The following is a 16,951-nucleotide window of genomic DNA, read 5'->3' as shown; positions in this document are numbered from 1 at the left end:
ATCGCGTTGTTGAATTCATGTTTCAGGAAAGTTAATACTTTCGTTATCTTTGAAATTTCATTTTTTGGGGGAAGGGATTCCGGAAACTCGAAAATTTGGAGTTTTTTGGGCCAAATTTACCTGTGCGTTTTTTCCTATCAAGATACGATTTCACTTCTTGTATCTCTTCAGCTGGAGGAATATATCTAAACCATGCAAGTGATTAGGCAGTAAAATAGAATTTTTCTCCACAATTATTTTAAAGTACTTTTATGGTGAAGTGAAAGATTGTATTTACAGTATACTATTTGGCGGCTTTTATGTAAATCGGATTATTTTGATAAGATCCTTTTTAGTTACTATATTTCTAAATTTGTTTTTGCCCTTGCCCAGTCGGCTGTAATAATTAGAAGTGAGACATATGCCAGGTTTGTAACTTTTCAGGAAAGCCAAAAAAACAGAAAAAATTTGTCAGCTGTGGTCGTTCTGAAGGATGAAGCTAATAACAAGACCTGAGAAAACCCATTAACCACACTACGCTTTCTAGGCGTCTATTAAAACTGTCCACTCATTAAAATGTCAAAGGTTTTCGTTCTAAGAGGTCCCTATAGTCATAGTTATTCTTCAAAATGACTCTGTTTCCATGGTTCTGATGCGTGAAGTCGAATACCCAATCCCCAGAGTAATTCGGTCCGAGTGTCCATATTTTGTCATAGTCTTAACTTCATGCTTATCTTTTAACGTCACTTCATTAACTTGCACCACTTTTATCAATATCCCACCCCATCAAAAATTGCAGCCTCATTGATGTTGTCATATGATGTGTTCCCTTCGCTTACTTTTCTTTCCTAGTAAGATGCTTGACGAAAATTAATGCATAAATTTGCCGTTGCGCTGTTGTCCTTATCCAGTTGGACTGCCCCTTATTTAAAGACAAGGTCGTATCCAGAGGGGGAGGGTCAGGGGGCTTGACCCCCTCCCCCCCCCAAACTGTTTGTTCGACTCGTAGACTTTCAAATATATTTTACCTGTAAAACGACCCCTCCCCCCCCCAAAAAAAAAAAAAGATATATATTATTGATTTCCTACAGTAGAGACGAAGAAAAAAATGTTGTCCATGTAGAATCATGTTTTAGTATCTTTCACTGAAACAAATAAAAAGAGGCAAAAAATATCAATTTCGAAAAATAGTCCATTCGAAGCTCAGATAAGACACTGACTGTATAAGTCCTTGTTTCAATCAACCAAAAAAGGAAATATCACCATTTTATGTCATAAATAAAGCAATGAAACAATCAAGCATTGAGTGAAAAACATTGTTGATTCTTCAGTGTCTGCAACATCAAATCGGACATCTTGACATGGATCTATTTCACTAGCACTGTCCATTTCTATATCATAGGTGTTGCAGTCAGTTAAAAGGGCATTGGCTTCTTCCAAAGATACCTCAAAATCAAGATGGATTATTCATTTTAAATTAAATATGGCACGTGAATGCGGGGAAGTAACAACAAACACTGACAGGGAGGTTAAGATTGTCATCTTCATCATAAATGGAGGGCAACTAGGCCCCCTCCAACGCTCTTTTTTTTCCCAAAGTCACCTAATCAAAATTTTGAGACAGTCATTTTGTTCAGCATAGTCGAAGATTTAATAAACATCTCTTTGATGATGACTTAATCCCCAAGGGCTGCAATTTATGAACTTTGCCCATTGTTTACATATAGTATTGGTTAATGGGAAGTATACATACGTTTTCAGGGGGAATTTTTTTCTAGTGGGGGGGAGGAGGAGCTGCCGGGGGAGCACATTTTTATGGAGGATGTGAACTTGGGGGATAAGACATGTCAGTGAAGGGGGTGTCGTATTTCTCAGCATTATTTAAAAAACGATCAGAATTTTAATAAAACAAGTTTTTTCAACTGAAAGTAAGGAGCATCATTAAATATTAAAACGAACAGAAAAAATGACGTAGATGAGCGGGGTCGTCCCCAAGTCAATACCTCACTCTTAAAGCTAAAGCTTTTTTTTTAGCACTTTCAAATGAGCTATCTATTCTCATTAACCGGTCTTGATGATTCAGTGGTTTGTGATTAGAACAAAATTGAAACTTTATGTAAAGGGCGAGGAATTTACTTTGGGGCGAACTCCCTTATATACGTAATAAAAACATACGAATATAGATGTTCGTTACGTAAGATACGTCAGAACAAAATATCGAGATTTCCATTCAGCCAAAAAAAACTAAAATTAATGGTCAAATTTTGTTCGATTTATTTACGTACGGTGAGCCAAAATCAAAGCTGCATTAACTCCAAAATGTTCAGAAATTAAATAAAAAAAACATGTTTTTTAAACTGAAAGCTAGGAGTTACATTGAAATTTAAAACGAACAGAACTCATTCCGTATATGAAAGGGGTCGTCCCCTTCGTAACGCCTTGCTCTGAACGCTAAAGTTTGACTCTGTCTTATAACTTTATTTTTTAAAACAATAAAAAACTTTAGCATAAAGATTGAGGCGTTGAGGAAGGGACTTTCATATACGGAATAATATCTGCTCGTTTTAAGTTTTGATATCGCTCCTTACTTAAAGTTAAAAAAACTTATTTTTTTTATTTAATGAATCTAACAAATTAGTTACTTGGCTACTCGCATACTCGTGTTGAAAGGCTGATCTATAGCAACATCTTGGGTTGGGGGGGGGGGGCAAGGTTAAAAGGGTGCCAAAAAATTACCAAATTGAAAATTTTATTTTTAAAAAAGGTAAAAAAAAGAAAAAACAAATCAAGATGCCAGAGAAATCTTGGTAGGGGGGGGGGAGTTGGTTTTTTCCCTGCTTCCACCCTGGATCCGATGCCATTCGGTGTGTTTCCATTTTAATCTTATGAAACCATAGAATCATGTCAAACTGTCAGATAGTTCTTTGGCACGATCTTACATTACAACTTCCCACAAATGTAGGCCTATCATTGCTTCTTAATGGAAAAGAAACTCCGGAGTTGTTGATTTGATCACAACTTAGGATAAGATTTGGCAATTATGTTGCATGACGTCTTAGACGTAAAAATTATATATGACACCCGTCAAGTGCGTATCCTTTGCTGGTACGTTTCCTCCAGCGTTTATATAATTATATAAACTCTGGTTTTTACTAATTCGGCAAGTTTTCCCCTTTGGGTTTATGATTTTATTGCTGTTTTACCAGCAAGGAATGAATCTTCATGCAGCACAGCAGCAGAACTATTTATACCGAACTCGCGCAATGTGATATTGTATCACTTTTAGAGAAAATTTTCACTATTCTTTGTTATATATAAATTTCTGCTGTGATAGAGAGTGGTTTAATTAAACAGATATTAAAAAATGATTTCTCTTTTTACAGAAATTAAATGTACAAAAAGCGATTTTTAATATTGTTATATAGCATGCTTGGGCACCGCCAAGGGAAGACAGGAGGGTCATGCCCCCTTCTGAAAATTTGGGCCTGTAAAATAGTTATAAAAAAATGCAAGACTTATGGTAGCCTACCTCTAGACAAACGCCATCAAAGTAAAGATTAAATATTCTTAAATAGAGTAATTTGAAATGCAATTTGAAAAGATCCCTAGTTGAAAGTTCCTGTCATAAATATAATAAACATAAAATTATTATCCAAGATTTTTTTAACCAATATTAAATTTGCTATGTTTTTCTTTGGAAGGTATTTATATTTCGGGGTAGGATGGTTTATGGAGCTAGGACATACTAAGGCAAAGAAAACTTCTCATTTTAAGATATATGTTACTATGGCAAATCTTTTTAAAACTTTATTTTTTCGTCTTTCGACATAGAGGGTGTGAAAGGAAAGTTGAGACATGAGGCAAGAAGGGATTTATTTAACCATCGTAATTTTAATGTAGAAAACAACTCTAGGCACATGTCCAGAAGAAGTATATCTTCTAAAAGATGTGCTGTTAGATAAGATTTGACAAAAAATGAAAGACCTCATTTGGCCTACCTCTAGACTACCTCTATAACAGTAAAGATAAAATATAATTGAATAGAGTCATGCGACACCTTATTAGAAAGCTCCTGACATAAAGATTTTAAATACTCAAGTCTTATCCAATGGTTTTTGAACCAAGTTTGAATTTGCCATGTTTTTCTTTGGGAGGTAGCCTACTTATATTCAGGGGTAGGGGGGTTTATGGAGGTAAAAAATTCCTAGGCAAGGAAAACTTCTCCATTTAAGATATATGTTACTATAATAAAACTTTTTAAGAATCATTTTTCTTGTTTTGACAAGGAGGGTTTGAGAGGAAAGGGGAGATGGGAGGCAAAAGAGGATTTGTGTGACACTTTTAGGTATAATGTAGAAAACAACGCTAGAAACATGTTCAGAAGAAGGATAGCTTTCAAATGATGTGCGGTTTGATAAGCTTTGACAAAAAATGAAAGACCTCATTTGGCCTACCTCTAGACTACCTCCATAACGGTGAAAATAAAATATAATTGAATGTGGTCATGCAACACATCATTTGAAAGCTCCTGACAAAAAGATTTTAAATATCGAAGTCTTATCCAAAAGTTCTTTTTAACAAAATTTGAATTTGCCATGTTTTTCTTTGGGAGGTATTTATATTCAGGGATAGGGGTTTTATGGAGCTAGGGCATTCCAGGGCAATTAAAACTTCTCTATTTAAGATATATCTTACAATAACGAATCTCTGTACGAGTTTCCATTTTCTTTGTTTTGACTTGGAGGGTTTGAGAGGAAAGGGGAGATGGGAGGCAAAAAAGGATGTGTGTGGACCTTTTAGGTTTAATGTAGAAAACAACGCTAGAAACATGTTCAGAAGAAGGATAGCTTCCAAATGATGTACTGTTTGATAAGCTTTGACAAAAATTGAAAAACTCCATTTGGACTACCTCTAGACTTCCTCCATAGCAGTAAAACTAAAATTTAATTGAACAAAGTCATGTGACACCTCATTTTAAAGTTCCTGACATAAAAGCTTTAAATATTCAAGTCTTATCCAATAGTTTTCGAACCAAATTTGAACTTGCCATGTTTTTCTTTGGGAGGTACTTATATTCAGGGGTGGGGGGTTTATGGAGCTAGGGCATTCCTGGGCAATGAAACCTTCTCTATTTAAGATATATCTTACTATAACGAATCTCTTTACGAATTTTTATTTTTCTTGTTTTAACATGGAGGGTTTGAGAGAATAGTGCAAATGGGAGGCACAAGAGGATTTGTGTGACCCTATTAGGTTTGATTTACAAAAAAACGCTAGGAACATGATCAGAATAAGGGTAGAGTTCAAACGATGTGCTGTTTGATAAGCTTTGACAAAAAATGAAAGACCTCATTTGGTCTACCTCTAGACTACCTCTGTAATAGTTAAGATAAAATATAATTGAATATAGTCATACGACGCATCATTTGGAAGCTGCTGATACACAGATTTTAAATATCCAAGTTTATCCAATGGTTTTTGAACCAAATTTAATTTTGCCTTGTTTTTCTTTGGGAGGTAATTAGATTTAGGGGTTGTGGGTTTGTGGAGCTAGGGCATTCCTTGGCACTGACAACTTCTCTATTAAGATATATCTTACTATAACGAATCTCTTTACGAATTTTCATTTTTCTTGTTTTGACATGGAGGGTTCTAGTGGAAAGGGGAGATGGGAGGCAAAAGAGGATTTGTGCGGCCGTTTTAGATTTGTTTCAGAAAACGACACTAGAAACATGTTCAGAAGAAGGGTAGCTTTCAAATGATGTGCTGTTTGATAAGCTTTGACAAAAAGCAAATAACCTCATTTGGTCTACCTCTAGACAACCCCCATAACAATAAAAAATAAAATATAATTGAATATAGTCATGCGACACATAATTTGAAAGCTCCTGACATAAAGATTTTAAATATCTAAGTCCTATGCAATAGTTTTTGAACCAAATTTGAATTTGCCATGTTTTTCTTTGGGAGTTACTTATATTCAGGGGGAGGGTGGTTTATGGAGCTAGGACATTCCTAGGCAAGTAAAACTTCTCCATTTAAGATGTATGTTACTATAACAAATCTTTTTACGAACTTTCAATTTTCTTGTTTTGACATGGAGGGTTTGAGAGGAAAGGGGAGATGGGAGGCAAAAGAGGATATGTGTGGTCCTTTTAGGTTTAATGTAGAAAACAACGCTAGAAGCATGTTCATAAGAAGGATAGCTTTCAAATAATGTACTGTTTCATAAGCTTTGACAAAAAATGAAAGACCTCATTTGGCCTTGAAAGCTCCTGACATAAAGATTTTAATTATCCAAGTTTTATCCAATAGTTTTTGAACCAAATTTAAATTTGTCATGTTTTTCTTTGGGAGGTACTTATATTCAGGGGTAGGGGGGTTTATGGATCTATGACATTCCTAGGCAATGAAAACTTCTCCATTTAAGATATATCTCACTATAACAAATCTCTTTAGGAATTTTCATTTTACTTGTTTTGACAAGGAGGGTTTGGGAGGAAAGGGGAGATGGGAGGCAAAAGAGGATTTATGGGGCCGTTTTATGTTTGATGTAGAAAAAAAACATTGAAACAAGTTTATAATAAAGATAGCTTTTTAATGATTTTCTGATTGATATCTTTTGAATAAAAAATTAAGCAACAAAATTAGTTTGCCTCCACCTCAATAGGCCTAACAGTTAAAATAATATTTTTTTTAATATAGTCATTTAACACCTCATTTGAAAGCTCCTAACAAAGGAATTCCAATTAACAGTGAAAAATTCTGTCAAAAAAAATATTTCAGTCATTAATTTTAAGTTCAAGCTTATATTTGTACTTTTAAGTAAAATATCAAAAACAGCAAAAAAAACTCAAAAACTTAGTATCAGTTGAGAGCCGTAAGTGTCAGCAGTTTTTTTTAAGGATAATTTTTATTTTCAGAGCTATAGGGTAAGCAATTTCAGGACAGGGAGATAAACCCGGAGATGGGAGCCAGGAGATAACTTCATCCTGGTAAAAGAAGAGGGCCAAATAGTACCAACTGAATAGCCCGCGTGCTGTGAAATAGAAGATGAAGAAGAAGATAATATAAGAAATAGGATAATTATACATTCTTCTTCTTCCAATTCACAGCAGGCGAATTATACATAATATACAGAAGAAGAATTATACATATTTTAAAGTAAGAATTGTTTTCTTAACATGTCTCCTTATGAGATGACACAAGGCTAAATAAATACCCCCACCTCCCCCTTAATGTGCAAATATAGCCTATAACCTACCATAAATTGGTATATATAAGGGTAGGGATAAAAATCATTTCTGATGTAAATGAATGTTAAATTTCCATACAAGATGTAATTCTGACTAAAGAGGTAAGATTGTTTTGTAGTAATCTGAATAATAGGTTTACCTACCTCAACTCCTGCTCTTTCTAGAAATTTGTCTAGTTCACATTACAGGTCCTATTGAAGGCCTATTGAAATTTTGACAAAACCACATTTTATTTTAATTTTTAAATATCAGTTTCTTTTTCTCTGGCTTTGGTTTGGACATCCACCACATGGCTAATATGGGAGTAAAGTTCATTTGTGATGCAAATGGATGTTATATTTAGATTGAGGATGCAATTCTAGGTATATATTTGCACATTAGAGGGGTGGGGGTATATATTCTGTGAATATATAGGTTCTAAGAAATTCATGAATTTCTTAGAAAAACTGGAAAAACAAGGAAAGAAGAAAAGATAAAGGTTCTCCCCCTGCAAAATGTGCTAACTAGGGTCATTCTGCATATTATATAGTAAGAATTGTCTTCTTAATAAGGTTCCTTATCTCCAGCTGGACTCCTAGCCTAGGCTTAAAATACTGGTTGGCTGGTTGGCTAATTTAAAGATTTATATATATATATATATATATATATATATATATATATATATATATATATATATATATATATATATTTTTTTTTTTTTTTTTTTATATATATATATATATATATATATATATATATATATATATATATATATATATATATATATATATATATATATATATATATATATATATATATATATATATATATATATATATATATATATATATATATATATATATATATATATATACATGCTAGCAATATTCTTTAAGGATTCTTATGCTCAGGTACATGCCTATTATGTTTTTCTTTTATTGTTTATGTAACTGCTTGGTTTAATCCCTTGTAGAGGTAAAGAAAATGTTGGAACCAAAGAAACTTTTCAATTTCTTTAGACAAATATGTTGGCCTGACAAAATGCCATTATTGTTTTGCTGTTTTTTAATAATAATTTTCTGTATAAAAATAATTTTTCCTAGTCTACATTCTAAAGCATAAAATACCACAATATGGAGGCTTACCATAGATTAGAATTATAATATTTGTATGAATTTTTCTTTGAACAAGAAATATAGAGCTAAAAGAGTTCCTGATGTTATTTTGCTGTTTTTTCCATGCTTTGTCTTCTTTTTTTAGGTGCATTGCACTTTCTGTTTTTCTTTCCACTTCTGTTTATGCTTTTCAATATTCTAGGGATTGCACCAATAATTATTAATCATGGATCCATGCAAAAATCATGCATGTGACATCCAAATCTGTCTTAAAGGTAGGATTTTTTAGTTCAACCAAGTCCAGTAGGCATACTATGTATTGATTTTGAGTTTTTGTGTTATCTGTTGGAAAAATGTATAGGTTTGTAACAAGCTGGTACAAAAGTGGGATTAGAAAAAATGAGTCAATCCCCTCAGAACTATTTTACCCCCCCCACCCCCATCCCACCCCAGGAATAAAATAAGGTGTTAGTAACAAAAATTCTACAAAAAGGGAAGTTCTGTTGTCTTAATTATTTTCAAATCAAAATCTACTACTACTACTAACAACTCATCACAGCACCAAGCCACCTGAGGCCAACATAGCTACGCACGCTCCTCCTCCACCCCAATCTATTCAAAGCCTCCCTTTTTACACCCGCCCACGAAGTTCCCATTTCCTTTAAATCTTTCTTTATGACGTCCTCCCACCCCAGACGGGGACGACCTGCTTTCCGTTTAGCCCTAGATGGTTGGCCAAAAAGAACAATCTTCGGCAATCTGTCATCCTTCATTTGCACAACATGCCCTAGCCACCTCAACCTTTCTTTCATTATAGCCCTAGAAAGCAGTATTGAACCACATTTTCTGTATAGCCTATTGTTTGAAATATAGTCAATCACCCAGGTACCCAGAACAATCCTTAGGCAATTTCTCTGGAAAACATATGGCAAATCTTCACCCGCTTTTAGGAGCGTCCATGCTTCAGAGCCATGTTTGACCACTGTCATCACTGTAGCTTCTAAGATTCTTCTTCTTCTATTTAACAGCAGGCGGGCTTTTCAGTAAAACTATTTAGCCCTTTTCCTTTTGCTTCACTCTGTGGGCTACAGAGCTACTGGCTTGATTGCCTCATATTTATTAGATATATTCAGATATCTTTCAGCAGATATTTCGACTCTAGGAGTTCAAATATAAGATGATAGATGTCGATTTCTATGCTCTATGTGCAGGTATAGTTGGCTAGGCTCTTGGCTGATAGTGGGATTTTGTGGTGTTTGAAGTATTTTAACAGTTTAGAAAGCAAGGTATATTGTGCAGACGTCAGCATATTACATTCAAATAGGCAATGGTTAATTGTTTCATTATTCATATTACAATGCCTGCAAAGAGGGGACAGGGGAATTGAAACACTTGAACTAGAAAGCTTATATGAGAATGCAAGGAAATTTAGTCCATTTGTTCCAGAACGAATTCTATGATAAATTTTAGAAAGATACTTATTGGGAAAGGGGGAAAGGATAGGATTAATCTTATTAAAATTAATATCTAATAGCCTCCATCGGTAAATATCTCTAATTGGGATTGGTCTCCCTCTTGGCTGGTCAATATTTATAGCATTGTTTGCTATTTCATCAACCTGATGATTACCACTTATGCCAGAGTGGCTAGGAATGTACTGAAAGTAAGTTTTTATGCCACTTGAAGCAAGATTATCAATAATACTGAGACAATGATAAGTGTCAATGTCCAACTTGTATTGAGGAGCTGAGGCCAGCAACTCAAAGCTTGATAAAGAGTCGGAATAGATGATAATATTATTCGAATTTTCAATCAAAGATTGGTTTTGCTTAAGGTGTTCTAATGCCATGATTATGGCATTAAACTCAGCAGACATTATAGATAAATTGTTAAATAATCTCTCGCCCATTGCAATTTTCAGGTGAGGAAGGAAAACACCACTTGCAACCTTATCATTCATTTTTGACCCATCAACAAATATTTGGAAGTGATTTTTATAGGTAATTGTATTAAGTTCTGCAAATTTTTTCTGAACAAAAGCAATGGGGGTTAAATCTTTATTCCATTTTGAAAATTCAGTATTTATTATGGGAAATGACCAATTCCATGGAGGGGATTGGGGGAAAGTAGGTGCAATAGACTTTGCTGGTACAGGGAACTTCTTTTGAATATTGGCATACTCATCTGCAATACCTCTATACATGGCTGGATTTCCTAACCAATTATGTAATATGTGTGAGCTATTTGATTCAATTTTTGTAAGATGTTTTATCAAGAGAAAGCTACGTCTCTCCCTTATTGTTGTTAATCCACTCTCCATAAGCAGAAACTTGGTGCTTGTGGGTTTCATAAGACCAAATATGAGACGTATTATATCATTTTGTGTTATTTAAATTTTTTGCATCTGGGTGCACCATAGACAATGAGCCCATAGCCAATATGGGGTCTTATATGTGATTTATAAAACTGGAGTAAGGTTTTCTCCTTACAACCCCAGGGTGTGGAAAGAAGTCTTTTTAGTATATTTGCTTTTCTATAACATTTTTTTATTGTGTTTGAAATGTGGAGGTGGAAATTAAGTTTTTGGTCAAGCATGAGACCTAGGTAATTAATATTATTATCTTCTGGAATAGTCGTTTTATTTAGAGTTAGTTTTGCATTAACATGGTTTCGCTTCCGGTGAAATTGGATTATTTTTGACTTGGTGGGTGTAATGGGTAAATCTGAATGTTGAGAGAATTTTTAAAACTGGAAAAGTAACTTTTGCAGATTTGACTTTGCTATCTCAAAGGTATTGCCAGATGACCATAGAACCAGATCATCAGAATATTGTAGATTCGTATGGGGTAGGTTCATGTCCCAGAGATATAGGGCAAATAGGAGGCAACTGAGGACTGCTCCCTGAGGTAGGCCTTTGGATATTGTCTTTTGGAGTTTAGAGGCTGAACCAACACAAACAATGAAACTTCGCACTTCTATGAAGGATTTAATAAAGGATACTAGCTTAGGAGGTACTCCAAGGTTTGCAAGTTTATTTAAAAGGATTTGGTGGTTCACATTGTCATATGCACCTTCAAAATCTAGGAAAGCTGCTACTAGGATATTATTTTTTGAGAAAGATTCATTTATTGCATTTGTTAGCAAAATGAAAGCATCTGTTGAGGAGTGGTATTTCCTGAATCCAGTTTGAGTGTGTGGGATCATGTTATTTCTCTCAACAAACCAGAGGAGTCTGTGATATATCATTTTCTCCATTATTTTCCCCATAACAGGTGTAATCATTATGGACTTATAAAACTCAGGGTTATTTTTTGGTTTATTGTTCTTTGGGATTGGTAGGAGGGACGAACATTTCCAAATATTGGGGAACTTAGAAGATGCCCAAGCATGATTATAACAATTTAGCAGTTCATGTTTGTATGAAGGTGTGAGATTCTTTATCCATGTAGGGTGTATATTGTCATAGCTGCTGCTAGTTTTGGACCTAATATGATGTATTGCATTATTCTGTTCCTGGATTGAAAATGGATTAGTTATGTACTCGGATCCTGGGCGTGGTTGGTAACTAGGGTTCATAGGAATTGTGGACAGTTTGCTTTGATTATTTGATGTTTGCTTATTAACAAAAAGAGTTGCAAATAGGTTAGCCTTTTCAATATCATTGTCATAATGGGTATTATTATGTATAAGCTCATACAGGAGTGGGTTGGGGGAAGTCTTTTTCCCACATATGTGGCTTATGACTTTATGTATAATTGGCTCATGTGTTTCTCTGGAGAGATTATTTGCAAAATTATTCCAGTGTTTATATTTAGCATCTATTATAGTCCTTTTTAGATTAGATTCTGCTTGTAATTTTTTTAAATATGTAGTAGGTGTTGGTTTTTTTATGAATTCTGTCCTAGCTGCCTTTTTTATCCTCCAATTATTTAGGCACTCATTTGTCCACCATGCTTTAGGAATTTGTTTAGGGAATGTTTTCTTAGGTGTTATCCTGGGGATAGCATGATTAGCTGTATTTATTAGTAAAGATGTCAATGCTTCAGCATGTGTGTCCACTGTTGTGTTAGAAATGCATGAACTTTGGGTGAAACTTGTAATTTCATCATTTAACTTATTTTGGAACATAGACCAACTTGCTTTAGCGCTAATATATTTGGAGGTGTGAGATGAAGTTTCAGCAGGTTCATTTAGGGAGCAAACTATACCACAGTGGTCTGTACATAGACTATCAATTTTATTTATGTAAATTTTGTTTAAAAAATTTAAAGACACAATTTGTAGGTCAATTGTGGAGAATTTGCCACTTTTGGGGTTAAAATATGTATTCAGGTTTGGAGGGGTAGCAACAGCTAATTCATTATTATTTGAAGTCATATGCTCAAAAAATTTACCAGCTTTATTTGCTGGTTTATTCCCCCACAAAAGGCTGTGGGCATTGAAATCACCACAAATAATTATATTTTTTAATATATTAGAATTATTTATATAATTAAAGAAATCCTTGGCATCTGAAGTTTGGCCATTAGGGTTATAAAAGCTTTTTATGTAGGTTTTAAATTATTCAGTCAAATACTTATACCAATTTACTCAACATCATTTTACAAATCTGGAAAATTGATGACAAAAAATTTTATATTATTATTAACTAATAAAGATACACCACCTCCTTTTCTCTCTGAAGATCTATCCTTTCTCAGGATAGTATATTCCGGAGACTTAATTTGTTGTTTTTTGGTTAAATGAGTTTCCTGGTGGCAAGCAATATTAATGGAATTATTATTCATAAATGATATTAGTTCATTTAGCTTATTTTCTGTGAGTGATCTTACATTCCATTGGAGTATTGATAAACGGTGGGTTGTTGATTTAATCTTCATATGACGGTGTATCAATGTTCAGCTTTGTTAAAAGTAAAGCAAGATATTTTTTTGCTTGAATGAGCATATCATCTGGGATGTAGATTTTTGCCGATTCTGCAATAATTTTTGTTTTCTGTAGTTGATGTATGCTCATGGCCTGAACTGCATTACAGTTTAGAATGAATATGCATATATTTGGGGATTGCATTTTTGGTAGTGCATCCTGTTTGTTAGTTATGGGATTGATTCCTGGTAGTGTTTCTTGTTTGTTTCTTCTTGGGAGGGAGGGCCAGGCTTGCCTCATCTCCCTGGAAAACAAGGCTTGCTGGCTTGGTGATTCCTTCGGATCGGGATTTGAGCTAGTGGGCTTAGAAGATATTGTTTCATATGGGGTGCTTGATGCATTTGGGGCATTTGACTTGGGGGTGTTGGTTGGTTTCATTACAGTCTTTATTTGGTATTGTTGGGCAGCATTTGCTTCCATTGCTTCAAACGGGTATGGGATGGCCTTTTCTGTTGATATTTGGAGTGTTAGAGCTCTTTTCTTGTATGTAGGGCATAATGATTTATTTGTAGATTCATGTGGGCCTTTGCAATTGATGCATGTAGGCTGGGTGTTGTTGCAGGTTGTCAGCTCTTTAGGATGGAAAGATTTACAATTACTACACTCTTGGAGAATTTCATTGCATTTGTTTGTTGTGTGTCCCAGTTTGAAACACTTCTGACACTGAATAGGCTTAGGTTGGTATTCCTTGTGTGGTTTGATTTGCCCAAATAGGAATAATTTTTCTGGGATATCAATTTTATCCTTTAGTGTGAATAAGAAGGATCTACTAGTTTTTAGGCCAGTAGAGTTAGGTTTTCCAAGTTGGGTAACATCCTCAACTGGGATTGTGTCTCCAGCCCTATCTGAGAGGCCTTCTTTTAACTCCTGAGTAGATATCTCTGGGGGAGCATTACAAACTACAATTTTTGTTGGTGATTCTTTTGGGTTCCAATTAGATGCAATAATTGGGATATTCAGAAGGGATTTAAGGTTAATTATTGTATCTGCTGATTTCTGATCTTCTACAGCTATTAGCAGAGATCCATCACGGTTAATGTTAAGAGAGAACATTGATTTTAGCAATTAAAAAATTGCAACTCTTATTGCAGTGATCATTTTTATTTCAGAGGGGGTAGTGGGAGTAATTTTAAGGTAAATTCCTAAGTTTTTGGAGGGAGGACCTTGGGCAGGGAGAGGGAAAATGCTTTTAATTGGGGAGATTTTTTTTCTTTTTTTAGAGCTTCTAGAGAGGACCTCTTGAAACCCATTATCATCATTTATGGTTGCATTAGGACCTACAGTTATCAATGTCGTATTCTCCGAATTGGAGCTATCATTAGAACTTTCAGATAATGTGCTTGACCAGCCAGGAAGGGTATCATCCTCTATGGAATTTAATTTGGGATCTGGGGGGGACGTTTTTTTTGGAGGAATCCTGAACGTTGCCATTTGGACAAATCTTAAAAACAAAAATAACACTTAAAAAAGTATGGAAAATAGATGATGTAAAAACGTCTGCACTATAAAACGGGAAGGATAAACACCACAGTTTAGCCCTGAGGATGACTTGAGCAGGATAGGTTTGGTACAACTGCTGATTAGAAGCGATAATAATCACAAGAAAATATATTTCGATTTTCTTATAAGGTTGCGGTTGCTGTGACTGTAATTCTAATCTTGGTTTGCAGACTTATCTTCCTATTCTTCCAGACTTTTTTTTAACTGTGAAAAAACACCCAGAGCCTTGGGTATTCTACTTTTAATATCGTCACTGCTCGCACCATGTTGACTAATAAAACGCCAAATGTAAGCGAGTCTTTCCCCCTTATCAAACTTTTCATAAGCCAACTTAACATTTTCATCTTCACCTCTTCCAAGACTTAGGGATATGGTAGTTCAAACATTCATTTTCAAACCAATACTAGCAACCTGAACTCGCAAAACCTCTAAAACTTCATTCATTTTGCTCACACTTTCATCTAGGATGCTTAAATCATCAGAATAATCCAAGTGCAGGAGACTTTTTCCTCCCCATTTGATTCCGTGGTCTCCCATTGCCTTTCCCGTGTTTCTTAAAACAAAGTCCAACTAAATAATCCATATAAAGGGGCGTAGAACACAACCTTGCTTAACTCCTGATTTAATACAAAAACAGCTGCTAACCTCGTTTCCTACCTTTACCGCAGCAGTGTTATTCTCGGACATAACACTAATCACTTTAATGTATTTGTCTGGCATACCAGACAAGGATAAAACCTTTATTAAAGCTCCTCTATCAACAAAATCGAATGCTTGCTCATAATCTATAAAACTGAGGACAAAAGGTCTTAGAAAACTTAGGCACTTCTCAATTATTAACCTAAGAGTGTAAATTTGGTCAACACATCCTCTAACTTTTCTAAAACCGCACTGCTCTTCTCTTAAAACTTTGTCTACGGCATCTCTCAGTCTAAAAAGTATCATTTTACTAAGCAATTTGCTACCTACAGAGACCAGACTAATGCCTTGATAATTACCACATTCACTTTTATCACCTTTCTTATAAAGTGGCTTAATTAAGGTTTTCCTAAAATCGTTAGGTACTTCCCCTTTTTCAAAAATCATATTCATAATCTTCAATAAGTTATTTCTAACCTCAGAGCCACCATATTTAAGAAACTCATTTACTACCCTATTAGCACCTGGAGCCTTTTTATTCTTTAATCCTTTTAGTACTGTTGCTAATTCCTCCTCACAAAACAAATCTTCCTTCACATCCAAGGTATCACAAATTTTTTCATTTTCCTCTATATTTTTTCCTGCACCTCTATCTTGGTTAAGCAAGTTCTCAAAATGTTCGGCCCCTCTTGCTTTAGCTTTTTCCTTATCGCTAATTGCCACCCCATTCCTATCTTTAACTGGGACAAGTCCGGATTGACTACTACCTCTCAATTTGTTAACGTGCCAGTACAATATTTTACTATTATGTCATCTAGCTGCATCTTCCAGATCCTCGGCAATTTTATCCGTGGCCTCCACTTCACACCTCTTTAGTTCATATTGCAATGCTTTCTCCACTTTATTTACATTTCTTTTGTTTTAATACGATCTATCACTTAGATAATTCTTGTACAAATCCTTTCTCCTTTCTATTAAACATAAAGCTTTTTCACTCGTATCCTTAGCTGCAGTTCTTGCTTTCTTCCGTAAGACACCTTCAGCAACTTCACAAATTATTTTTCTAAAATTATTCCAGCCATCTTCCACATTATCAAATTTTAAACCCTCAAGTTTAGTATTCAACTGTTACTGGAAAGTTTCTCTCAAATTCTCATCCTGGAGTCTACTAACATCATAACTTCCCAGGAGGTAATTACCCTTCCGATATTTGAGCTTTAAATTAACCCTTGACACTACTAGATGGTGATCTTTACTTTTAACATCAATAACAGCACTCCTGTATACCCTAGTATCCTGTATTGATCCTGCCAGTCTTCGGTTTACTATAACATAATCAATAAGGTTTGCTGTCTTACCATCACGTGAATACCATGTTAACTTACGAGCCATTTTATGACCAAACACCGTATTGGTTATAACTAGATTGTTATACCTACGAAATTGCAAAAGTCTGTATCCATTACTGTTTTCTTTTCCTACACCAAATTTATCGAAGCGGGGATACCATCTATCTCTATTTCTACCAACCTGGGCATTAAAATCTCTCAGTAATAA

At 34.7% G+C, this 16,951-nt stretch overlaps 1 protein-coding gene across 4 annotated transcripts in view; it reads left to right on the top strand.

The window, feature by feature from the left end:
- The first annotated feature begins 7,020 nt into the window (after positions 1-7,020).
- Positions 7,021-16,951, top strand: part of LOC148957020 (cx9C motif-containing protein 4) — a 28,656-nt gene continuing 18,725 nt past the window's right edge. Inside the window, exons 1-2 of one of the 4 annotated variants that reach the window (XM_089097310.1) lie at positions 7,307-7,336; positions 8,532-8,604. In XM_089097310.1, the coding sequence (XP_088953436.1) occupies positions 8,556-8,604 (49 nt within the window). In that variant the 5' untranslated portion in view covers positions 7,307-7,336; positions 8,532-8,555. The other 3 variants (XR_016142468.1, XR_016142470.1, XR_016142472.1) reach the window with 3 other exon arrangements.

This window comes from Artemia sp. Qi Xiang Cuo, chromosome 1, assembly GCF_049724085.1.
Source record: "Artemia sp. Qi Xiang Cuo chromosome 1, ASM4972408v1, whole genome shotgun sequence".
Lineage (NCBI taxonomy): Eukaryota > Metazoa > Arthropoda > Branchiopoda > Anostraca > Artemiidae > Artemia > Artemia sp. Qi Xiang Cuo.
Note: the sequence above shows the minus strand (reverse complement) of the source record. Positions and strands in the feature narration are given on the sequence as shown.